Source organism: Zalophus californianus, chromosome 2 (genome assembly GCF_009762305.2).
Source record: "Zalophus californianus isolate mZalCal1 chromosome 2, mZalCal1.pri.v2, whole genome shotgun sequence".
NCBI classification, from domain to species: domain Eukaryota; kingdom Metazoa; phylum Chordata; class Mammalia; order Carnivora; family Otariidae; genus Zalophus; species Zalophus californianus.
In genome coordinates, this window is record NC_045596.1 from 29810404 (window position 1) to 29837570 (window position 27167).

General features: G+C 36.5%; 1 protein-coding gene across 6 annotated transcripts in view; it reads right to left on the reverse strand.

Moving 5' to 3' along the window:
- Positions 1-27167, reverse strand: part of ARAP2 (ArfGAP with RhoGAP domain, ankyrin repeat and PH domain 2) — a 181962-nt gene that overhangs the window by 76103 nt on the left and 78692 nt on the right. For all 6 annotated transcript variants that reach the window (XM_027598583.2, XM_027598582.2, XM_027598585.2 and 3 more), the window contains 6 exons: positions 26024-26198; positions 25441-25575; positions 15580-15724; positions 13249-13351; positions 12389-12587; positions 12131-12194 (listed from right to left, as the gene is read on the reverse strand). In XM_027598583.2, coding sequence (XP_027454384.1) covers positions 12131-12194; positions 12389-12587; positions 13249-13351; positions 15580-15724; positions 25441-25575; positions 26024-26198 — 821 coding nt within the window. The remainder of the gene's footprint in view (positions 1-12130; positions 12195-12388; positions 12588-13248; positions 13352-15579; positions 15725-25440; positions 25576-26023; positions 26199-27167) is intronic.

The following is a 27167-nucleotide window of genomic DNA, read 5'->3' on the forward strand; positions in this document are numbered from 1 at the left end:
TGATCTTTGGCTGGCTACTCCAACTCTCTCCCAAGTATACTCCAGGTAACCCTCCCTGACACTCTATCCCTAATAGCCTATCCCTAAGATCCAGATGCTTAGTATGTGTGTCCCTTCTTAATTATGAATAGCTGATTTGCCCTCTATTATACCATCTGTTCTATGTATAAATGTTTTTGCAAGCCAAACTTGGCACAGACAAGCAAGGAAGAAAGCATTTTGGTATGTCTAGTCATAAGCACGGTGCACGGCATTTTGCGGTACGTAAGTTTTTTAAGTCCTATTACTAGATATGAAAAATTTCACTTGAAAAACAAGTTAAAAGTAATCACTGATGTATATTTATATCAAAGTAAAACTATTTGATCTTGATTTCAAACTCTGAACAGGCTACTTTGGGTTCAACTAAAGAGAAAGAAATGAGCTGCATGAACACTAGGTTGTTGTTTTTCGTTTTGTTTTGGGGGAGCTCATCTTTTACATTCCTGGTAATTCACTAGCCCTAATTTAAAAAGAAAATAAAAGTCCACCTTTCTTTCCTTCAGTTTCTTCTCTATAAATGTTTCTCTAAGAAGATAAAGTTAGCAGCTTTACTACACACACTGCTAACATCTTCTGAACTTGCTAGAACGACTACTTCTTCCCTGACATGCATGCCTGTAATCTTCATCTCTTGCTTTCTGACATATGTATCTATTGTTCTTATTCTCCACTGTGCCAGAGCAGCCCTGACCTCCTGTTTCTGAATTTTCTTTTTGAAGAAATCTGACACTTGCTGTAATATTGCTGACATGCTTTTAGCCTTTTCGTTTAACTCAAATCATCTTTAGCTCAAAAGCGTTCTATTGCTGGGTACATTTGTCTAACTGAAACTATATAACTCAGGTAACTTCCCTGAGAAATATCAAGCCTCCACATTATGTAGACAATCAAAATTAGGACTTGCTAAATTCAGGAGTTTAGGTAAAGGGAAAGTTTTAATTTTAGTTGATTCTTACATATTTTCTTTTTTTTTAACTTGATACTTTAAATATATACAAAATATTTGGTATTATTTGCTTATAAACAAACAGGTACAGTGAAAGAAATCCAAAATGCAACAACCTTCCTGCAATACCAGTATAATTCTGCCATCAACTGTGCACATTTCAAACTTTGTTTTTCTATTCAGAAGAAATCCCATGATGACAAGTTTAGCTGTCTCCTTGTGAACTAGTGAGGGGTAGAACAAGTAATGACAAGTTAACTCCTGAGTCAACCTGTCAAGCACTGAATCCTAAAATATAGCATCTAGTGAAGTAGATGTATGACATTTAATAGCCTCAGTTCAACAACTTTCTCCTGTGATGCTTATCTAATCTCTGTGCCTGGAATAAAGCATCAAAAGACATTTTCAACACATATACTGGCCGACTTTGTGATTCCAAGTATTATCAAACAATGACTTTACATTTCTAGATAAGAATTCCAAAGAAATATTTCATTTACATCTTGAAAATTTGAAAAGTTACTTTGAGGAACTCTAACTACAGAGAAACAAATTATTCTAATTGTCCATTTCTCAAATTTTAAAGGGCACTTCAATGTCATATAAAGAAATATTCTTATATCCTATGACGAATCAAGACAGTTCAATAAGACCTAGAAACCAACCCCCAGGACTTACAAAAAACAATTTTCTCAAAATTGCAACATAATAACCACAAAGTATGGACAGACTATCATATTCTAGCCTGGTCTACTGCCCAACACCAGAATGCCTTCACAAATAAATGTGACTGTATAAAAAATAAATACAATTACATAAAGAACATTTTAAACACAACCAAAAAGCTAACAGCATGCCCCACAAAAATAACTGAAAAAGGGAGTATCTTATGCATTTACACAAAAATGAAAACACTGAGTCTTTTAGTATAAGTCAGCATTTGTTTGGCCATACTGTTTTGCTTTCATTTCTGAAAGATACTTTTGCTATATTTAGTATTTTAGGTTAACAGCTGCTGGTTTGCTTATTTTGTGAGTTTTTGTTGTTGTTGTTTTGTTTTTCTCCAGCACTTGAAAAGATTTCAATATACTATCTTCTGGCTTGCACTGTTTGTGACAAGACACTCTCATATTTGTCCCCTATATTTAATGTGTCTTTTTTCTCTTGGTACTTAATTTTTTCTCTCAAAATGGTTTTCAGCAATTTGATTATCATACTTTAGGTATGCTGATCTTAGTACACATGTGGGTTAATAGTTTTTATCAATTTCACATAAGATTTGCCCATAATTCTTCAAAGATTTTTTGACTTCTTTCTCTTCTCTCATTTTGGGATTCTAATTAACACTTACATGAGATTGCTTGATATTGCCCCACTGGTCACTGAGGCTCTGTTGATTTTATTTAGTCTTTTTCCTTTCCATGCTTGTGTTTTGATCCTATTGTCATGCTTTCAAGGTTACTGATCTTTCAAGGTCACTGATCTCTTTTTTATGTAGAATCGACTATGGCATTAAGCTGATAGTGAAGTTTTCTTTACAGAGTGTGTATTACTTAGGTTTTAGAAATTCCATTTGGTTCTTTTTTTAGTTATCCATTTTTCCTCATTATGTTTATGTTTTCTTTTACATCTCTGAACACATTTATAATATTTAATAATCCCAATTTAGGGTATTTGCTAATTCCATTATCCTTCTCATTTCTGGTTCTGTTTCTGTGAACTGATTTGCAGCTTTTTCACAACACTAGTAATTTCAATCATACGCTAGACATTATGAGTGCTGAGTGTCAGGACTGTTGTCTTCTTTTAGAGAGAGTTGATGTTTATTTTGGCATCATTTGCCTGTTTGACACCTGGCAACTAAATTACTTGTGGAGCACTGGGGTCCTTTGGAAGTCTGTTTTTTTTTTCCCTCAGATTTGCAGATATTTTTTTTTTATTAACATATAATGTATTATTTGTTTCAGAAGTACAGATTTGTGATTCATCAGTCTTACACAATTCACAGCGCTCACCATAGCACATACCCTCCCCAATGTCCATCACCCAGCCACCCCATCCCTCCCACCCCCCACCACTCCAGCAACCCTCAGTTTGTTTCCTGAGATTAAGAGTCTCTTATGGTTTGTCTCCCTCTCTGGTTTCATCTTGTTTCATTTTTCCCTCCCTTCCCCTATGATCCTCTTGTCTTGTTTCTCAAATTCCTCATATCAGTGAGATCATATAATAATTGTCTTTCTCTGATTGACTTATTTTGCTTAGCATAATACCCTCTAGTTCCATCCATGTCATTGCAAATGGCTAGATTTCTTTTTTTTGATGGCTGCATAATATTCCTGTGTGTGTGTGTGTGTGTGTGTGTGTGTGTGTGTGTGTGTACACACATCTTCTTTATCCATTCATCTGTCAATGGACATCTAGGTTGGAGGTCTGTTTTTAAGCTTAGTAATAAGGTAAAAATAAATCTACCTTTACCCTACAGCTAGTTTAGCCTTAAATCAATAGTGTTACCTTTGGGGTCTCTGCCAATGCCCTGTATGTTTAATGAGGTCTCACCTAGCGGGATGGAATGTGACCGCACTCCATCTAAGTTCTGGGCATTGTTCAATTCACAGTACCATGGCCCGGCCTCTGGGAATCTCACCGACAAATATCCAGATTAGTACTGAGCCACAGGTGAAAAGGAAACTGCTATGAAGACTTCCAAAACTCTCTTCTACATATTAACCTCTGTTCTAATATTCTCTCTGGAAAATTTTAGCTACTTCAGATTCCCCAAACTCCTATATCTACCTTTGCAATGTAGCAAAACCACTACATTCTGCTTCGGTCTCCCCTTTCCCTGTGCCATGGAAGGAAAAGGGCCTGCAGGTAGAGAGACAAGGTGATCTTAAATCTTACTTCATTTGTTTCTCTTCTCTTCATAATCATAATCCTGGAATGCCTATTGTCCCAGAGTCTGAAAATAGTTTCATATATTTTGTCTGGCTTTCTAGTTGTTTGAAATGGGAGGGCATGTTCCATGCCAGTTATTTCTTCATGGTCAGAAATGGGAGTCTGGCACATTTTCTTTAGTCACTGCAACCAATCACTCTCATTTTAATTTATAGAAATACAGCATTTTTTCCCCACACCTTCAGATAAGAGTTCACTGCATAAAGATGGAAGTTTAGCCAGAAGCAAACAAACAATTGTGAAGAAAATCTGCAGATGCAGAGACTGTGTCACAAAAATAATGCAGAAATAAATACTATTCTAAATATCTTGTTTCGTCTAAAGCCAATAGTTCAGTAAGAAGTGTCAAAACACCTAACTCCCCACGAAGGCAAAGGCTCCATTTTACAATCTCATCTCTGCACACTATTAGGCAATCACATATAGGAAAGGAAGAAACAGCCTTGTTTCAAGTCTGCTTAAAACCTTTAATGGTGTTCCACTGGCTGCAGAATAAATCCAAATTCACCCTTTTAACAACAGTATTTTTTTTTTTAAGTTTTAAAATATCTTTCAAAAAACTACATCTTCTGTACCCTTGTAAAGAACCTGCAATCCTTTTCCAGAACAAGACAAACTATTAACTACATTTAACTGATAATACTAATATGGTGTCAATCTATCTTTCCAGGTTCACTGGATCATGCTTCCTCCTCAGGAACTCAAGGTCCAGGTCAATTTGCACTGACACTGTTCCCTAGCCTTCCTATTCCTCTGAATCTATTGTTTCCACCTCCTGAATACTTCAGTCTCTTAGCCCCCTCATTTTCTTTTTTCTATTGAAATCCTACCTAGAATTCCAGATCCAGTTAAATACGCTTCTCTTAAAAAAAAAAAAAATTATCCTACTATTTATTGAGAAGCAATCTTCTCATTCTTTCATATCTCTTCAGATAATATCACATTTACTTGTTCATAAGCTTACATTCTAGCATTTGGATGGTGCTTTAAACTGAGTAAGAGAAACTTTGGAAGCAAATAATATATACTTTAAAATCTACCTTGTGGGGGGCGCCTGGGTGGCTCAGATGGTTAAGCGTCTGCCTTCAGCTCAGGTCATGCTCCTGGGATCCTGGGATCGAGCCCCGCATCGGGCTCCCTGCTCAGTGGGGAGCCTGCTTCTCCCTCTGCCTCTCTCTCTCTCTCTCTCTGTCTCTTATGAATAAATAAAATCTTTAAAAAAAAAAATCTACCTTATGTTAAATGGTCATGCATTCCCTTTATTGTAATTCTAACAAAAAATCACTTTATTAAGTTTGAATAGTCCCTTTCTTTTTGCAAAACCTGTGGGGGCGGTGAGAGAAGAGAATCTCGTTTGTCTTGGCAACATTCAGATTAAACTATCTCTATGAATTAAATCATCAGAAAGTTACAAAAGCAGTCAAGCTGATATTGTGGGCAATCGGCTACTATTTAATTTGCAATTACATGCACAATTTAGAAACCACTTTAAGATAATTCACCCTCCAGAGTATTGCTAACATATCAGCTGCTGCAAAATACAATTCAAGAGGAAAAAAAAACATCATATGTAATAAATTGATCTAAAATAAGAATCTTAAACTCAGGGCGTTAATCTCCCAAATTGAGAAAGGTAGTCTGTCCCATAATTGTGGAATGTATTGATGAAGTGTTTACTCTCCAGTGTTAGGTTCTTTATGTCTGGAATTTGCAATTAAAACTGAATGCAGCCAGGCTTGGGAGCCATCAAGTGTATTATGCTTTACTATAGGTCAACCAAGTAATCTTAAAAAACAAACACACACCCACTAAAAACAAACAAAAAAAATGTCAGTCTTTTCTGTTTCTGATAACATATCTGAGTTACTCATATTGTATTCATTATGACCAACAACCTTTCAGCAAAAGCTTAATAAAAGGTGTCTTTGACAAATGGGCATGTAGCTACAGAAAGTGAAGATTGTGAACAGAGCAGCTTATTCATCAGAAAAAATATACAGAGTGTGCAGGCTAAAGTGCAGAAATAGTTTTCAAATTTTAAGAAAAGGATGTTTTGAACATTCTAGTTAAAGTGAATATATAACCTACTATCCAGGAAAATGCCTTCTAACCTCATGGTCCAGAACACTCACTAACAATAGATACTCAAAAACACTATCTTTTTTCACACAAAGAAATCCTAAGGCATAAAAGAAAAGCAAAATCTAAGTCCCAATAATAGCACCAAATAGCACCAAAGAGCATGCCAGAAACCCTTAAGTGTAATCAAGAAAGCTTTATTTTCCAAAATAATAATTTTTAAAGTACACAAAGAATACACATTAAAGTGACACCATCTGGAACACCTTCTGTTTAGAGCTTTTTAAAGCAAAAATGTTCTGTGTGTGCAAAATATTATTGTAATATTTTTCTGTCTAAAGACACTCATGCTATGCACATAGAGAAAATCACCAAGAAGATTAAAATCTATATCTAAATAGTGACTATATTCAGTGGACGATTATCAATTTATGAACTTTTCCATTTCAGCGGGGTTCTTTCTCCTCCTTGGCTTTAAGAAATATTAATATATTTTAGCACTTTAATCAAAGGTAGACAAGGTGAGGGAAAAGATGTAAAATTAATTTATTAAATTTATTTATGATTTGCAGTTCTGGTTCAAGACATCACTAGCAAAAAGAAACAAAGGTTAAACTTAGAGCTGGTTGGTTTCTCTCTTCCAATTATTCACAATATCTCTATATGCCATCAACATGAATAACTGGAAGTTGTTTTATTTCCTAAAGCCACAATTTTATCTGTCATTGACAAGTCTAACAGTCTACTTTAGCTTACAGTCATTATTTCCCAAGAGGCTAAAAAAGAGATGAAAAGAGAGATGAAAAAGAGGGCAATGCAGTGAAATTCTCTTCTTTTGACATGGTATTAGAACACCTCATTGAGCAACCACAGCTATAATTAACTGGCCTTGTTTGAGTACTGAGAGAGGAGCACACATTCCCTATCTCGGTAAATGATACAACCATCGTAAAGTCACCCAGGCCAAAAAAGCTCAGGAGTCGTCCTCATCTCCTAGTTCACAAAGCAACTGAAAACCATCAGACTGGGTATCTTTCTCAACATTCCACCCACGAGATCTAGAAAGTTTCCAACATCCAAAACCATCCATCAATTCCTCTTTTCTTCCGGTTACAATCGAGGGACCTTGGTCTCTTCTTGTCCTCTCTCATACCTTCAATAGCTCCCTTTTTGTGTCTCCTTCCATCAGAATTTAAACTTGCACAAGTTCAAACCATCTAAAACAAACTGCACACACATACCCTTCCTGGGACAAATCCCTTCTACCTCGAGAATCCTGTTAACCTCCAGACATCCTTGCCAAACTCACCAGCTGTTTCAAGTTACTCAATTCCCAGGCTTAATCTAATCCAGTTTCTGCTTTATCACTTCTGCTCCCTTCAAAGTCACCAGATGGACTCCGCATCAATTATCCCAGGGAGTATCTGCCCTCATCAGGCAGCACCTAACAGTTCTGACTGTTCCTGCCTTCTTGTAATACTCTCTCTCCCCGGGTTTTGTGACCCCACTCTCGGTTTCTTGCCTCACTTTCTGGATAAACTAGCTTAACAACTCAAGGCAGCTCCTCCACCCTGACAATTACCAGCCTCTAAAATGATGTGTATTCATCAAGGCTCCAACCCACTAATTCTTCCCTTCTTACTCTATAGACTCTTCCTAAGTGACTTCTTGTCCTTCCTTCTATATATCGGTAACTCCAAAATCTGTAACTCCACCCCATTAACCTTTACATGAACTCCAGATCTATAAATACAACTTCCTCCTAGCACTTTGTCCTTAGGTATTTATAAGCAACTCATGTTCAACACATCTAAAATCAAACTCCTTATTTCCCAAGCTCCCTCTCAAACCTGCTCTTTTCCCATTATTCCCTATTGAAGCTGATTTATTCACATAACACATACATACATAAATACATACACAAATATACATACACGTGTGTGTCTATGTCTATAAATACATAGATATATAAATATGAGAGCCTACTTTGCCCCACACAAGGTGCCATTGCCGGTACATGTTCTGTCAGGGTTTATAATCTAGTGCACTCACAATCTCCCAGGCACGTTCTTAACTGTTCACACTTCTGACCTCCCTTCTTCCTGATCTCTCTTTAATTAGGTAAGAATTATATGGAGATATATATATTTTTTTCTAACGAAATATTTTCTAACAAAATGATTTTTTCTAATAAAAGTTTCTCATAAAATGCCGAAATTTTAAATTCTGATAACTTACAACGTTTATCCAGGATCCTGGTACATTTGTTGACTTAATTCTTGAGAATGACTTGGTGTCGGTAAGTTAAACTTAATTCTTGTTTTATTTTTTTAAAAGATTTTATTTATTTATGACAGAGAGAAAGAGGGAGAGAGAGAGAGCACAAGCAGGGGGGGGAGCAGCAAGCAGAGGGAGAGGGAGAAGCACGCTCCCCACTGAGCAGAGAGCCGGATGCAGGACTCGATCCGAGGATCTGGGCTTAACTGACTGAGCCACCCAGGTGCCCCTTAATTCTTGTTCCAAAAAGGAAAGTCTCTTAAGGTTGTTAAGTTATAAACTGACCTCACCTTGATTTCAAAATGGATTTGTGAAAATTTATAATAAAAGAAAATCTTGTTTAGAATGGAGTCAAGAGGCCAGAAGGGGGAGCTCTCAAGCACAACCACTAGTTAGTTAATTGCAGACCCAACAGGAAGGGAATCTTGCAAGTCCATACTACAAATACTTCTTTACCACTCAGGCAGGAGGAAGAAAGGTTTTCTCCTTCCCAGCAACTGCCCAGCCAGTGAGAAACCGTCACAACTCAGCCAATGAAAAGCCACTATAATTTGCCAGTTTCACTCCACAAGACTTTTTGTTTAAAAAAGCCCCCCACAAGTTCCCAAAGACTACTCTTTTTCTTTTGTTCTCCAGACTTGCCTGGGCTTTCATTTTAGTGTGCTTGTCCCTAATTGCAGTTCTCTGTTCCCAAATAAACCCACTGTTGCTGGTGAAATTTACCTTAGAGGTACGAGATTATCCTCCTCAACATCACATAGGCACTGGAAGGCTGTTAAAGTGCTTGAAACAGTGCCTGATACAGTGAGTTCTATACACACTCTCATCATTGTATTCTTGTTATGGTCAGAATAGCATTGATTTGGAGAACACAGCAAAAGCAAGGAAAAGCAGGATGTAAGCATGTGATAAATAGTCGTTTTCAAATGGTACATTTTGTATGGCAGCTGTTCAAACAGATTTAAGGAAAATAACCTGGTTATATATTTGTCCCTGTAGGTCTCTGACACATTCCCTGTGCTTCACTTTAGTAAAAATGCTTGCAACATGACTTGTTAATAACACATGTAGATAAAATTTTTGAAATTATCAAAAACACGATTAAAGCAGCTCTGACCATTATTTTGCAATTCCATCAGTTTTCAACTATTCTATGAACTCAGAGTGTATCTGAGTTCACCTACTGATTGATGGCTGTAGTCCAGTGAAAAGGTCAAGATGTTACAAAATAACAACACATTTTGTCTTCTGGCTTCCCTATTTTGCATTCATGAGTGAGTGCACTGCATGCAATAAGCATTAAATAAAAAGTCATCAAATTGATTAGAATAATTCCAACCCCTGTTTGCTACGTTTTAATCCACGTTTGCAACATTTTAATTAAAACCAATGTATCACTGATCAAATCCTTCTTAGCCTGAAAATGGTAAAAACAAAACAAAAAAACACTTTGGCTATAGTAACCTGATAATATAAATGATAAATGCAATAAATTTAACTAACAAGTTGCTGTTGGTTTGTTTAAAAACATAAATTCTGGGAGTTCAGACTCCAAATCTGTACTGCTGACCAACTTTTTTCCTGCCATTATGGTAGGAGGCAACAGGCATTCCATAAATATGAATAGATGACTTGTAAAAACTGCATTTTGCTAGTACTTTAACGATATAAAACTATCTAAACATAATGCTATCTCGTTGTTACTTGTGAACATATAATGAACAGCACTCTGAAAGTACAGTGCAACCATCACCTGGTACCAAAAATCAGAATCTCAAGTATCATGAATCATTATAATCCCAGAAATAAACAAGTAAAAACACAGAATACTAATTATGCCTGTAAATTAAAAGACACGCTCTGACATAAATATCTAATCTGCAATATGCTTGCTGTCTAAAGCTGTTGATGTCCTCCCATGAAACTGAAGAAAAAGACAGGTTCAGACAACTGTTGAGTCATTATTCATGTCACCAAAAAAAATAACCAAAGGGAAAGCTAATTTAGCTATATTTTTATATAACAGATGTTTTTGCACATTATCTTGTACTCTTGTAGAGCTAAACATACTATATCACTATAATCAAGGAATGATAAAAAACAGTTTGTTCAAGAGGCTATACCTAAATGTTGTGGTATGACCCTTAGCTGCTCCTTCGTAGGCTCTCTTTCTGGATCATCCCCCTCTTCTTGATCTCTAATTATTGGAGTCCCAGGGGCTCATCTTCAAGTCTGTTTTCTGTCTGTACTCTTTGTCTAGGTGAATCCATCCAGTTCCCTGGCTAAATTAACATCAGTGTGCTGATGACTCTCAAATCTCTATCTCCAGTTGCAACCTCTCCCCTTAATTCGACTTGTATATATATCCACATGTCCACTCACCAACTCCACTTCGCTGTCAAGTAGACATCTCAAGGTTACCATTTTCAATACCAAATTCTTGATCTACTACCCTAAACTTACTAACACCCTAATTCTACTGTCCTGTATTTGTTATCTGGAAAAAAAGGAACATTATCATTAATGTACTTGCTCAGGCCAAAATTTTGGGGTAACCCTTAACTCTCACACACACCTGATCCATCAACAAGCCCTCTGGCCTCTGCCTTCACAATGGCTCCAACCACTCAACACTGTTTTACTATGTCTGCCATCCCTTGCCCGGCCTCTGTAACAGCATGCTAACTGGACACTCACTTTCACTCTTGTACCCCAAAGGCTTATTCATCTGGAACCAGAGTAGTCCTTTAAACACCGAAGTCAGATCATTCCACTTCCTGACTCTCAAAATGAGCAGCTTCCCATCAGGCTTAGAATAAAATTTACATCTTTACATATTATTACCTGTTAGGCTCTATATGATAAGGCCCAGAGATCTCTGAAATAATTTCTTTCCATCCTCAAACTCATTCAAATCTCCCAACGAACAGCAGCTCGCTTGCAGACCGTGAACATGCTAAATACAGCACACTGTTAGGGTCTTCAAAATATCCTTGACCTTATACCTGGAACACTATTCAGACAGTTCCATGGTTTGCTTCTTCACCTTAGGCACATCTCTAATCAAAGATACCCTCTCTTACCACCCTATCTAAAAACAGAATACTGCTCCATCAGGCTGTCTCTCTTCACCTTTTTCTTCTTCAAGCATTTAAAATTGATGGACACGATACTATGTAACTATTTTTTTGTCTGCGTATATTCTGTTTCTACCACTAATGCACATGTTTCATGAGGGCATAAACTGTGTCCAAAAACACATGGCCATTTTCCCCAGAATCTTGTGTAGAATTTTTATTTTACATACAAACTGTATGCCCAATACCTATAACAGTGTCTGATACAAAGTAGTGTTTAATATTTGTTGAAAAAGTGAATAAATTCAAGAAATCAAGTTTTATTTTACATGACTCACAGATAATTCAGGATATTATTTATATTTATCGTATACCCACAATGAAAACATATTTATACAACTGCCAAAGTGCTTCCAAATATTTAAATGTGAATGTCCCAGAGGAATCTAAGTCTACAGAAAAGTATAATAAGTGATCACACTGGTGACAAATGTAACACTGATCACCCATACAAATATAAAAATATGCAAGCTTTATTGGTGTATTCTTTCTATTGAAGAGTGAGAGAGAGAGAGAGAGAGAGAGAGCGTGTGTGTGTGTGTGTGTGTATGTGTGTGTAGACATACATATACACACACTTTAGAGAACTTCCAACAGGCTATAAAATAGTGGCTTCTCCCTCAAAGAAGATAGTCAAATACCCTACTCCCTAGAATTATTGCAATTAAAGAGTAAAAAGCAAAAATGCACTTACCTCCCTTTTTCTACCAAGAGCAAGACATCCATTTTTTCCCCATTTTGAACCACTGTGCTGATTGCTGGAGAAAAAGGAGAAAAGCATGAATCCATCATTTAAAACAAGACACCAAATACCCATAAAGACACAATTATTAATACTACTTAGTCATGTTTGGAAATAAGGCATCATAATTTTATGTAAAAACTACTATTATCATATGCTATAAAGAATCACATCCAAAATACAAGATGAAAGAGGAAAAAAAAATCTTACTTAGCTCCTGCAGTCTTCTTAAGTGCATTCTATCTTCCTGAACTTCTTGCATTTGAAGACAAAAACGCAAACTAGACTTTTCCATAGAAAACCAGCCTTTTCTCCACTGGTCCAGGGCATGGCAGTCTTTGTAGTAGAGTTGACCAATCAAATCATAGTCAGCTTCTGTTAAGTTTTCAGCAACAAAGGGAACAAAATGCTGTTAAAACAAATACAGAAAAGTAATAAAGACAGTGCAAATAGGAAATCCCTTCCCTACCTACAGACTCAAGGGAAGGTAGGAAAACAAAAATAGTTTCTCTACCTTAAAAATTTAGAAGTAACCCAAATTTCAAAACAATTATTTAAACTTGCTATCAGTCTTAAAACTGCACAGCTATAATGCATTTTCAAAAGGCAGCGTCTTAAACCACTTTTTTTGATATAGAATTGAAATGGGAAGACATCATCTATGCTGATTTGTGGCATTTTTCAAAATGTCAACCTTCAATGTTTGTCTCCATTTGTATCTTTCACTGAATCTGTTCCTTTCCCCTTTGTGTGTAACATGAATAACATATCTACCTATGAAGAGACATACATAGAAATGACTTAAAATAGTGAAAAGATCTTAATCATCATAACATGGCTGAATTCAAAGAATGATTCCTCCAAGGTCCTACATTTTTTTTTTCCTCACCTTAAGGCTCCAGGAAGGAAACTCTTAATCTCTTTTGACTATAACCTTTGAAAACTTAATGAAGTATGGACATTTTTCCCAGAATCTGGTGTAAAATTTTTATGGATCTCTGAAGCTCAACCACAGACCTCAAGTTAAAAATATTCTCTGGACTTAGGGTAAATATGCAATATTTAAATACCTTGGCTATTGCCTCTGTCCATTTTCTTTGAGCTTGAGATGTTTCAGCTCCAAATAAAAACGCACGTTCTGAGGGTAAATAGATCTCAAAGGTAAAGATGGGCCTGTAGCACACATGAATAAAAAGATACCACTGTTTCTGTTTGGCTCTTATGGAAAACAAGGAACACAAAAATCAAGTTTTTAATTAAATTCCCTTAGAAAATTGGATAATGCTTTGAAATCTATCATATTTTCTCAACAATTTATATTTTAATTCATTTGAATAAATGGAATACACTGGATCAGACAAAAGGAATATTCTTCTGATGACTTAATTACTCGACTGCATGACTGTGTTAATGCCCTGGACACTCATTAGTTGACTGATGTGGCAAAGGGCTCTCTTTGGTCTCCTCTTCCCTCTCAGATCAGGCCATCCTGACGCTCTGTTTAAAGCAAACACTGTCCAAACCATTCCGTAATCAGCCCTCTTCCTGTCTTACTTCACAAATCTTCCTCCCATTATCTCATCTTATCCCAAAATTTTATTTCCTTACTGCAGATAAAATTAGAGTAACATCCCAGGTCCTGAATTCTTCCCTGGGGCCCTCATCCATAGCTCCAACTATTTCCTGGAACGTGTGAAGTACGTTGCCACTGTTACCTAAAAAAATCTCAAAATACCCTGTATCAGAGTCATCTTTCTTCTTCCTCTTTTTTTACCCCATACTGCTTGTATTTGCCTCATGTTTCAATTTAGAGGCATCACCATCTACTTTATCAACAAACTCAAAACCCTGGGGTTTAATTTTTTTTTTTTAAGATTTTATTTATTTATTTGACAGAGAGAGAGAGACAGCAAGAGAGGGAACACAAGCAGGGGCAGAGGGAGAGGGAGAAGCAGGCCTCCCGCTGAGCAGGGAGCCAGATGTGGGGCTCGATCCCAGGACCCTGGGATCACGACCTGAGCCAAAGGCAGACGCTTACCGACTGACCCACCCAGGCGCCCCTAATTTCTTCTTAACAGCAGCTTCTCATCCAGTCAAGAGAGTATTTCTTACTAGTTCAATCATAAAATTCTCTCAACTCACTGTTTTTGTTTTTTTTTCTCTTTTTAATGATCTCTTCCTCTAGGTAAACTCTCAGTAATTGTGGTCTCTTCCACCCATCTCTCTCTCTCACCACTTCAGCCAGTTTTCTTCCTCAAATACAAATCTATGTAACTCCTCACTGCCTACATTACTGAGTCCAAACTCTATAAAGTGCTATTTAGGGAGACTCAGAGGATGGCTGCAATAGTTATTTTTAACCTTATTTCACTGTAGATGGTTTCTCCTGCATGTCTACTTGTATCAGGAACATTCTATCAAGAATGTTTTATTTCTGAATGATTACAAGGTGACATAAACTAATATTATTTTAAATTATATTTTATTTACTAAGTAAGCAATTAAATACTAAAATGCATTTATTTTAATATTCCACAGTAAGCCACATTAATTATTCATTTGGAATAAAAGCACTATTAAGATTAAAACAAAAACAATCACTAATGATCAGTTTTGTTGACTTACTAAAAAAGTCACTTTAGGATATACTAGTCATGGTATACTAATGATACTATGGTACATGTAATTTTACATAAATGGCAAAGTTTTGCAAATCTCTGTCCATTCTCATAAAATTTATACTCAAATATGATGTTTCTATAAAACTGATTTATGCAGATTTTAATATTTATAGTTTTTCATTAATTACATTGCAAAATGTAACTTTCATACCAAGTATCTTAGATGGTTTGTTTTTAAAAGTCCTCACAAAAAATTTATTAAAGCATTCTTTGAGTCAAATATATTAAATAAATAATGCTTACTCATTTAATTGCAACTTTTTTGAGACCATTAAAATGCTAAAGTGAATATTTAGGGAATTTAGCATTTCAATATGGTATAAAATACTTTTAGTTTTTTATTTTAATGCAAATAAGTCATTACTATTTTCCTTTGAATAATGCATTAAATGAATGCATAAATTTTGCTATTAGTCCACCATTTAAAATGAGTAAATTATAAAAATTTTAGGACTACATGTTCTAGAATGGAATGCTTTAAATTTAAGATTAGATGCAAATAGCTTAGCCTTTCATAGTACCTGGTGTAATATTCTAATTTTTCTACTTTTTAGCAAATTCCCTAAGGAACTTTCAGAAGCTGCAAAATGATCAGGCTTCAAGAAACTATTAAACTCTTCCACAATAAGCAAATGAAGAATTAACATAACAAAACTCTTATTATCTGGTATGATAAATATCAGGAAATATTCTTCACCTGTTACCTAACAGTGGACCTACCCGGTATTTAAATAGAAGTCTTCTTTGTGTACAGCCAGGCAGATAACTTCATTGATGTTAATGGTGCCATTAGGTGTGGTAGACTTATCATTTTCATAGTAACTCAAGAAGCCTCCTTCCAAAACACACCACTTTTTATTTGTCTCTAGGAATTTAAAACAAATAATGTATCACAATTACAGCATATTTTTAAAAAACAAACAGTTTAAATAACGGGATTCAAATTTATTAATTTCCTATTTTGTGTAAAGAATACGTTATTGCTTACATAACAATTATGTTATTGTATGGGATATACAGTTGTCACTCTGTCTGCTCTTAAAAAACGTACAATCTAGTAACAATGAAAGTACAAAAAATAACTATGACATTGATGACCAGAAACGCAGACAGGTCCATAAGAGACTGCTGCAAAACATCTCTGAAACAGCAAGGACTGATGTCTACAGAGTATTCAGAGAAAAACATGCAGTGTAAAAAGTAAGACTGTGGTTGATGTTAGGTAGGTATGCAAAAGAAGAAAGGGGCCATAACTTGCAGTGCCCCTAATGCCCTGGTTAGGGAATTTAAAATTCAAATTGTAAGGGGTCTTACACTGCAGGCCAAATCCATTTCATCACCTGTTTTTATAAATAAGTTTTATTAAAACACAGCCACATGTATTCACTTATGGATTATCCGTGGCTGTGTAGGCACTGTGTGGAGACAGAGGTATGGTGCCATTCTAGAAACAAAGTGGTTACAGGACATTCTACAGACTCCTAGTTAACTGCCCACATTTACATACAAAATGAAGCCAGTGATAACCAAGCCCCAAATCCCAACACTCTCAGCAAGAGATGCAATCTTCTGACAACTGATCCCAAACATTTAAAAGAAAGCTTCCAACATAAAAGACAGAGACCAAAACTAATAATTTTCTTAAACTATAAGTAATATCAGTCAAGGGAAGATACCATAGGCATAAAACAAGAACACAGGTTCTAAAAAGGAAAATTCAGAACACAAGAAAAAATTTTGATAATTTAAAATGGAATTATGAATTTTAAAAATTAAAAAATTAAAAAAAGATAGAGAAAGCTTAGAAAAGAAACTCTCCCAAAAGTAAGAGGGAGAAAAAAGTTAATACAATATGATGGAGCTGTAAGATTATAGAAGTAATACAGGAAGTAATATTACTTCCAAGAAAAAAGATCAGATAAAAAGAACTTATCAAAGACAAAGAATAATGTCTAAAAATGGGGGGAAAAAACAAGGAACAAATATGTTTTCCATTAAAACTGTATTGTGTATGTGCATGTACTGCTTTGGTAAAATTAAAATTAGGAAAAAATTGCTTATAAAGACCACCAATTAGTGTGTTGCATCCAGATTAGGTTAAACACACACACACATACACACACACACACACACACACACACACACACACACACGAATTTGTGGTCAACTCAAAAGGCTTGGTTCCCTAACTGGCAATTCTCAGCAATCTCAAAGGTCTGGAAGCAAAAGCAGGTAAAATAGAAGAGATTGGCCAAGCTGTTTCTTTTAATGGGTAAAAAGAAACAAGCAATTTTGGAGAGTAGCAAGAATGTTTCTGAAATCACAATACGGATCCAAATAAAGGTGGAAGAGGGCTGGTGAACCAGAACTGGAAATGGTCCGGGGTTGATGAACAAGACTAACTGAAAGGGTCTAAGAACTACATGTAAAAATAAGGCCTGACCACAACAACGTAACCATGGAGCATTACTTTAAAGGTATAGAATGAGCCAAATTCTGCTAATGCATCAACTATGAGAATATCAGTTTGGAAGTACAGTAATATATACAGGTTAACAGAACATCTGAATCAATGCAGCCATGAGTATCAACAATGGTCCATACACACAGAAACAGTATTGGGATGAATGGAACTTAAGCTAAAGATGACAATGGAAATGGATATGGGGGAGGAGAAGTTATTGATTGCTACAACTGAATTGAGACTTAATAGTGGAAATCAGAAACTACTTCCTAAAGGCTGTTCCCTTTTAATTTTGAAAATAAAATTTTGGGTCCTTTCTAAAAAGACACAATGCTTATTTGCTAGAGTGGAGTCTAATGGAAGACTGGGGGGCTGGGAAGAAAGCGTCATTTTGGAAACAGGTCTATTCAGGCTTGTTCTGCTCCTAATGAATTCTGGAAATTATATACAAATATAAAGCATGTATTTATCTACTTTGCTCTTCTAGTGGGTTTTACATTATTATACATTCCAAAAGTACCCATGTCACTCCTTGCATTTAGTTTTTGCCCAACTGAACCTTAGACAACAAAAACATAAATGCAAAAGAGTTCAAATGAAAGGGATGAATACCTTGTGATTTTATACAATGTCTTTGCATTGCCATTACTAATCTTTATCACTTCCTTTTAATTCTGACTTTAAAAAACTAAAACAATGAGCTTTGTGAATTGAGAAAAATCCCAAAAATCATCCCATATATTTCCTAGTGAAAGACACTAACATGAAAATTGAATTCTGAAACATGCTATTTTCTGTAAGTTTTAATGATGTAATTCAAGGTCTATAGTTTGCCAAATAACTCTCTGAATAAGTGAGGTAAAAAACTCAATTTTTTTAAAAAAAGGAAAGCTGGGAAGAAGAAACTATTTGAAATTTTCAGTCTCAAGATAAAAAATAATTATTTTTGAACTATCATCCTGCCATCCTATTTGTGGACTCTAGAAATTGTACAGACTCTCAAATTGTAAGTTATTGCCAAGAATTAAATTATACAAGCAACCTATAATGTTGCATTTAAAATATACATTAGATCTACAGATATTAAGACTAATAAATAAGGTTTATACATATAGATGTAATGAATAAAATCTGTACATCAGATAATTACTTGATCGTGATCACTGTAGCATGGTTATTTCAGGGAAAGTCCTTTTTAAGAAATACACAATGGATTACTTAAGGGTAAAAAAAGGTAGAAGTCTGCAACTTAAAGTAATTCTAAAAATATATACACACATATACCTGATCGTGTGTACATACGCACACATACACAGGAAGAAAGAGGATAAACTGAATGTAAGATATTAATATTTGGGAAGTCTGGGTAAAGGGTATACGAGAATTCTTCATACCATGCTTACAACTTTTCTATAAGTCTGAAATTATAACACAATTAAAAACAAAAAGTTAAAAGAAACTATAGGTTACGGTACTCTTTAAATTTCCCTTTATCACAGGTAGGGTGGTAAAGAAGAAAAGAAAACAAGGGGCGCCTGGGTGGCTCAGGTGGTTAAGCGACTGCCTTCGGCTCAGGTCATGATCCCAGAGTTCTGGGATCAAGCCCTGCATCGGGCTCCCTGCTCTGCCAGAAGCCTGCTACTCCCTCTCCCACTCCGCCTGCTTGTGTTCCCTCTCACACTCTCTCTGTCAATTAAATAAATAAATTCTTAAAAAAAAAAAAAGAAGAAAACAAGATGAGGTGTTTAGCCTCAAAAACCATCAAGAGGAGAAACACTTAAAATGCCAAAATCCTGAGAACTTAGGATCACTGTATTCCGAGTAACTGCCAAATGAAAAGCTGAATCAGAAATGGCAGAGGAATGCTCACAGAGACCCAATCAATGCTTACTGAAATGTCATATACTGAACACCCAGGACCCTCAAATCCTGAGTCACAGTGTGTACTCTGCACGGTTATATGAAAATCATGAAAGGCCATAATTTTTAAATGAATATTGTAGACTTCTGAGATATAACCCAAGGAAAAGTCAAAGTACCAACCAACTGGAGTTATAAAACAACTTCAAAACAATGTACTCAGATGTAAGAGGATAATCCTCATAAAGAATAATGCAAAAAAAATGCATTTACTGAGTACGTAGATAATGACTTGCACAGTTAGGAATCCCACCCCCTGTACTCAAACATTCTGCAGTCCAATCCAAGAGGAGATGTGTCTGGAATAATAACCATGGTGGGGCAGGGGTGCCTTTAGGGGCTGGAAGCACTCATGGAAGGAAGCCATCCTCAGACTAGAATGATAAACCATTTCACAGAAAAACACAGCTTTCAAAATAGTTATTTATAACTGAAAAGACATTAAAGTAGTGAAAAGTACATTTCGAGCTATAACCACTCCATAATTCTGGGAAAAAAACACTGTGAGAAAAGTCAAGGAAAGGGGAAACTGCCAAAAATTGATTTGGCCAGAGAACCAGATTATACATGAAGTTAGCAAATAGGAGAGAAGACCACAGACCCAAAGCAGAGGCCAGGCCCCAGGAGTCTTATGTGACAGGTGTTCAGGAGTTTGTGCCTTTCTCGGCAGACAAGTGGGAGTCATTGGAAGGTCTTAAACAAAAAGTGCCAAATGCATAATGCACAAAATAAATGTAAATGCAGAATCTAATTCTGTAAATTCTAATGGGAAACAAATGACAGATCCTTTAAAAAGGTGAGTACGAACTCACTTTCGGTTAGAAATATGAGCTTGAGGGGATTTAGTCCTAAAGCATTATCATCACTATAAATCTTGATTTGCCTTTTTTTCTTTTCTTTTTTTTTTTTTAGTAGGTGGAAATGGGCCAGAAGTGGTCAGACTAGGCAGGCACAGATATCACCTTTGAGGATTTATAATAACAAAGCTGTGATAGGAAACCCTGGCATTCCTCTTCATTTGGGAAGCAATGAAGAGCTTATGTCGGATTACATCGGTCTGCTTAGCCCAATTCAGATATGCTCTCCCAACTCTGACTTTGAGAACATATACTCTGCTACAGAGGAAGTCTTACCGTTAACCAATTACCAGAAGATGTCCACCAGAAATAAAACTGGGGCCACAGAGGGTAACTCTCAGGACACAAGCTGTTTGTTTGACAAGAGCTGGTGTGTATGGCGGTTGGAGTGGCTGGAGAGGTTGTTCATTGTTTCTATTCAATCTTGATATTTAGATCAGGGAAGAAAAACATTACTGGAATTTGCTCAAACACAAGAAAGGACTCCAGTGGTGAGCTACTCGAACACTACTATGCAATGACATGGATGCTACTGCTGGGGACACTGGGTGTCAGCTACCACCTGGAGGATACGCCTAAACTCAGAGGCTAACAGGAAATCAGAAACAGCTATGACTACAGATAGACCCCTGCTGCTACTTCTGCTTCTCATCCCCTCATCATTGCATTTACGTGCCATGCACTCTTCTACACATCTTACAAACATCAACTCACTGAATCCTCAGAAAAACCCTACTAGGTCAGTTCTACCACACATCCCTCCCTTGTACCCCGTCCACAGGCACAGAATGGTTACCTGACTTCTCCAAGATCACACACGTACTTAGAAACCAGAGCAGAGAGTAGAACCCAGGCGGCCAAGTCTGGGAACCAATCCTCTTGACTACTTAACAATACTGCCTCTCTGCGCCTGTTACACATTTGAAGCATGCATGTCCATTTTTAAAACATATTAGAGAGATTAGAGGTCATAGTTTTGTTTTTTTTTTAAGATTTTATTTATTGGGACACCTGGGTGGCTCAATTGGTTAAGCTTCTGCCTTGGGCTCGGGTCATGATCCTGGGGTCCTGGGATCGAGTCCCGCATTGGGCTCCTTGCTCGGCGGGGAGCCTGCTTCTCCCTCTGCCTGCTAGCGGCTCCCCCTGCTTGTGCTCTCTCTCTCTGACAAATAAATTAAATCTTAAAAAAAAATTTTTTATTTATTTGACAGAGAGAGGGAGATCACGAGTGGGGGTGAGAGAGGGCAGAGGGAGAGGGAGAAGCAGGCTCCCCGCTGAACAGAGAGCCCAATGAGGGACTCAATCCCAGGACCCTGGGATCATGACCTGAGCCGAAGGCAGACGCTTAACCAACTGAGCCACCCAGGTGCCCCGAGGTCATAGCTTCTAATACACATGTGCACAGTAACTCCAAGACAGGGAAGGCAAACTATTCTTTTTTGAAACCATGAGGTTGTTTCCTGATGAAGGATTTCCTAAACTGATGGTATTCAGCATTCACTGAAAACAGGAATACACACAAGGAATTCTTTTCATTTAAAATAAATGTGGTTTAGCCTCAAACATTTTTAGACTATACAAGCTAGGCACTGATAGAACAAAAGATCTTCAAAATTCCTCAATGCTAATTTATGTAAACAGACGATACAGAGTTTCTAGCAAACCATATCAACCACTTTCTTTTTAAAAACTCAAACACCGTGTCAACAAATCACGGTAAGACACCAAGGGGGAAAAAATATGGTTGAGGGGAGAAAACAGGAAACAAAACCAGGACGCTATTATTCAGCTCTATACTTAGGTTTAACACAAGCTATCAATCTTTCTTTTCATGAACACTAAATTGAGAAGAAAAAAAAAAGAAAAAGAAAAAGAAAAATACAGATCAGTCTTCATAACCTGAGGCTAGAAGAACTTCGAATCCTGAAAACCTGAACTGACAATTTGAAGCCTCTTGGAACTCTCTGAAGGACTGCATGCATTTTATTTTGACTTTCTTCTTCCTGTTTAATCATCTCGCTCCCTGGCTGTCCTGACAAGCGCGGATGGCCAGTCAGGGGCAAAGGCAACACACACACTTTCATCTCTAAATCTTTCCAAATAATTCATTTGTTTCCATAACGCTGGTGCTCAACAGCAGTAACAACACTACGGCATCTTGAGAAACAACAACAACAAAAAAACAGAACTTTGTTTCTTGGCAGTTCTACTCTTTCTTCACTTTTAAGCAGACACTTTCTGAACAAAATGTTCTGCATCAGCAATTACATAATTTTTTAATTGGAGTCTAGCTGACATACAGTGTTATATTGCTTCTAGCTGTACAACATCCCTTTCAGGTATACAACAGTGATTTGATAATTCTATACGTTGTGCAGTGTATAGTCATCATCGGCCACTACCTGTCATTATACAAGATTGTTACAATATTACTACCTTCCCTATGCTGTAGCTTGCAGCCCCACGACTTAATTATTGCACAATTGGAAGCCTGTACCTTTTAATCCCCTTCACCTACTTTGCCCATCCTCCCCAACCCCCTCCCCTTTAGCAACCACTGGTTTGTTCTATTTATGATTTTGTTTCTGGTTTTCTTTGTTTATTTGTCCATTTGTTTTGCTTTTACACCAGTAATAACTTGATAAGAGAAACGGTCACTTATTCAACAAATATATACACATGACTACTGTTGTGTTGACACTATTTTAGGCACCAAAGATTTGATAATCTTGAATAAGCCAGCAAATGCTAATGTCTCATTGAGGTTTCACGAGAGAGAGAGAGAGAGAGAGAGAGACCAATAAAGGAGGGATCATCTTCATGCAATAAATGCTATGATGGAAATAAGAAGAACCCCATGAAAGGAAAGAGCTACCAGTAACAGCATACCACAGTAGCACTAAACTGATGCCTGAAAAATGAGAAAAAAGCCAAACTGGGGAAGCGCCCTCCTGGCAAAATGAACAGCAATTGTACAAGTCCAGAAGAGCAGAAAAGAACATGACATGTTGCAGAAATGGAGAGGAAAACAGTGGGGGGCCAGGCCTGTGAGTGCAGGGAGGAATAATGTGAGATGAAGAGGGAAGGGACAGGAGGTTGTCTTCGGTCACCCTAAGGAACAGGGGTATATTGTCATGGGGAACTGATGAATATACTCAAACAATGAAAATACAAGATCTGATTTGCATTTTTAATGATCATTAAATCTGCCTTTGGAGAATGGTTTGGAAGGAAGGTAGGTTAGTTATTGGGAGACAAATTACGGGGGGTGTTGCAGCCCAGGTAGGACGTGATGGTGGCTGGGCTAGGATTCTATTAGTGAAGATGGAGAGGAGCCAACTGATTCAAGATCCATTTTGAGTTTGAAATGATAGAAGTTGCTGACAAACTGGATGGAAGAAATGAAGACCATCAAAGAATACATGACCAGGAGATTATTTTCCAATGAAATCATTTCTGGTGTGCTACACAGCCAAAGTGCAAAAGCTTAATTTCATATGACTTAAAACAGGATGTTCCAAAATGAGAAAACATCCCCAATGAAATTACAAAGAATGCACCAGTTTTTAATTTTGGAAATAAAATTTAACAAAAAAAAATCCACACTTAATTTATAAAAAATAAGGGGAAAGAATGATTTAGTTAGAAGTTTAAAACATAATTTATTCCCCAAGTGATTAAGAAAAGCAATCTATTTCAAGGAAATATTAAAACAGTTAAGTCTATAAATATTATAAGCACAATGTTTTTTATTTTTGCCAAAAATAAATGAAAGCTTATTTTTAGCCACAAAGTGCTTATGAGACACTTTAGTTTTAGAAAGAAAATCTCATATTTCAAATTCCCTATCTTTTTATAAGTGATTTGAAGGATGGGTCTAAGATCTCCTACTATTCAGAAGAAATATTTTAGAAAACTTGTAAACTTATTTACAAGTGCATTAACTGCCTAGAATTATTTTAATAATTACTATAGCCAATTCACAGATTATTCAGGTACTCCCTCCCCATTTCTGACCAGCTTCTGACTACCTAAGGGTTAAATACTGAAGGGCAATAGATTTCGAGAAGATCTCTATAAAATTTGTCATTTTTATTAGTTTGAGTGCAGGAAGACATTTAATAACCAATTGCTGAAAGAACCAAAAACATCCAAATTCAAAATGCCACCCAGCATAACACTTTGACCAAGACCAAAGTGTTACAATAACAATCATAACACAAATCAGATGTAAAATTCTGTTCATTGCTGAGCTCCTCCATTTTTCATTATGAGAATTACAATTAATGTACATAAAGTACCTAAAGCAATGCTTTACACATAGTACCTCTTCACTAAAGGACAGCTACTATTTTCTGGAAAATCTAATAAAGTAGGGCTGATCCCAATATAATTCTACTTAGGGATATCATTTCTTTGGATATAAAGCATTTATACTGAAATAATCACTTTAAATGCACAAAGATCAGGATTAACACTCTAAAGTGAGTTTTTCATCCTATTGTTCCTTTGACAGAGTAGTACAGCTGGATTATACCACCTAGGGAATTAATACTAGGCTCCTGAGTCTCTAAACACCCACCACCAGTTGGCCTGTACAGCTTAATCTCTCTTAAAATTCTCTTTGTTCCATTAAGACAGATCTCATTATATTTTTCTGCCTATATTTCCCACATCAGTTCATATGTATTGAACATGAGACCTGCGTCTTATTCATTTTTGTAATTCCTAATGCTTAGCACACGCTTGACACAAGGAGCTAGATGCGGAGATGGATAAATACCTACCGTGACTGCTCAGATGATTCCCCAAACCTGGAATAGGTTGTTGAATTAATTCCCATCATTTTTTTGAAACCATGCTTAAGCTGTATTCTACTCACACGCACGTAGGCTTATAATCAGAACAAACCAAACTACTTCATATCCCTTAGTATGCCGATAGAATATATACTGAAAACTTGTCAGTTCTGCCTATGTGTTGACATTTATCTCTATTATCTCCCCAGTTAGGGTGTTTGTCCCTAAGGGAAGGGGCTGAGTTTCACATTTCTTTGGAATAACCCTTAAATCCTGAAACAGAGTTGGCTGGCCGTAAAGAGACATCAGTGAATTCTGCTGAGAATTCACACAGCATTCCAACCCAGTGGTAAATCCCTGCTGCAGTGCATGAAATAGTATCTGTGCCTTGAAGCATTTATAAATCCTCAAAAAATATTTCTCTATTGCCAGATCAAATCTAACATCTTAAGGGAAAAAAATGAAAAGTTAAACATAATTGTTTTGATAATGAAATAAAGTTTTATCAGATAACAAAGTCGGAAAGAAGCTGAAAAGATACCTTCAAGCAGTTTTTTCTCTGAAGAGAGTTTAGAAGCAGCAGAAGGAGACTGATACAAAAAGTCACAAAGGAACGTGGACTGAGAGGACTCTTGACTTAATCCACCTTCAGAGTGAATGTCATGTTGAGGGAAATCTGGAAAAAAATACAGAAATAATAATTTGAAATCTAAAATGTGAATACTTTCCTTTTGCTTATGAATATGTGAGTTTTTAGCTAGAAGTTACTTCAAATTCACCACAGAATAAATACACAGGTATTTATTTCACGTTGCACAGAATTTGCAAATAAGCACTTGTTATGTTTATTATTCACATATGAAAATCAGAATTAATTTTGGTGAAAATGATTAGGTAGGATTAACTGTTTTAATCTTTGTAAGATTAAAGAAATATAAAAGATTTCCTAAACAATTTCCTTGAAACGAAACAAAACATGGTTTTAAGCATCTTCTATCTTTTCAATAATCACCCTTGTCTTCCTTCTGATGGTTTTTCTTATTTGAGAAATATGCAGATTTGTACTTCAGTCCTTTTGGGGATATATCAGAAGAGACCAGGCTAATGTAGGGACAGGGACTGACCGGAGAATTTGTTATGGTAGAGAAATTCCATCTGCAGACTCTGTCCAGCCTTCTTGGCCAGCAGGTAGGGGGTGCTATGCACAGGGTCTCCAGTTGCACACATAACATCCGCTCCGCTGAACAGCAAAGCCATTGTTTCTAGAACATCTGGTTTCACGACAGCAGTACACAGAGCCTGGTTGTTAAAAGAAAATACACCTTTTAAGGGAAGGAAATACAATTCTAGCTATTAAAATGCGTGAAAGTCTGTCAAGCCATTTGTAAGATGAAGTGTGTATTTCTCTTTTAACCTAAAAAGCTAATAATAAGTATGTCCTGAATTAAGCACCAGGCTCAAAAGGTCTGCTTTGTATGAATTTAAATTACAACCTAAGACCTCCAAGTTTTAATTCCTTGTTCCGTTGCTGTGATGTTCCAACCTTCCAGTTGCTTAGGAAGACATTTTTTATGCTTATGTACTAGGATAATGGCTGGGTGCTCAGAAAATGCAAAACATGTAAAATGTAATAAAGAAGTATCTGTTAAATGTTTTGTCATATAAATGTTGTATGTATGTATTTTTCAACCTAACATATATACATAATTTTTTAAAGTATTGTTGTGCTTTGGGAATTTGAAAGATGAGTGCAAAACAGATCCAGTATCTTTCCTTTTGCGTGGGGTATGGGTGGGGAGGAGGAACGGCAAGCAGGGGGTAATAAAACACTGACTTATGTTATACATCATCGTACAAACACTAGCAACTGCCAGGACCTAACTGTGTTGTTGCTGCTTTTGTTGTTACCTCGAAGTAATAAGCTGCCTTTACATCTCTCCTCATCCTCTTTCTCCTTCCTCACTTTACTGGCTTCCCATGTGCTTCCAAACCCTGTGATTTCAGCACCCTGATTCTATCTGATTTTTTAGCCCCCGACTCACCCTTTCACCTCCTCCTTGACATGGTGCACCCAGATAGATCACTGGTTAATTTACCCACTACAATGAAACTTCAGAATAATTGCTCATTAAATATCCCAATAGGCAGCTCAGAGTGGACAGCCAAGAAGTCCCATGATGTATTCACAGTTCCAGCCCTGGATGGTCAACTGTTAAAAAACGTACTTACCTTTCCTACCATGGTCTAGCTGACCTACAGAATTTCCTT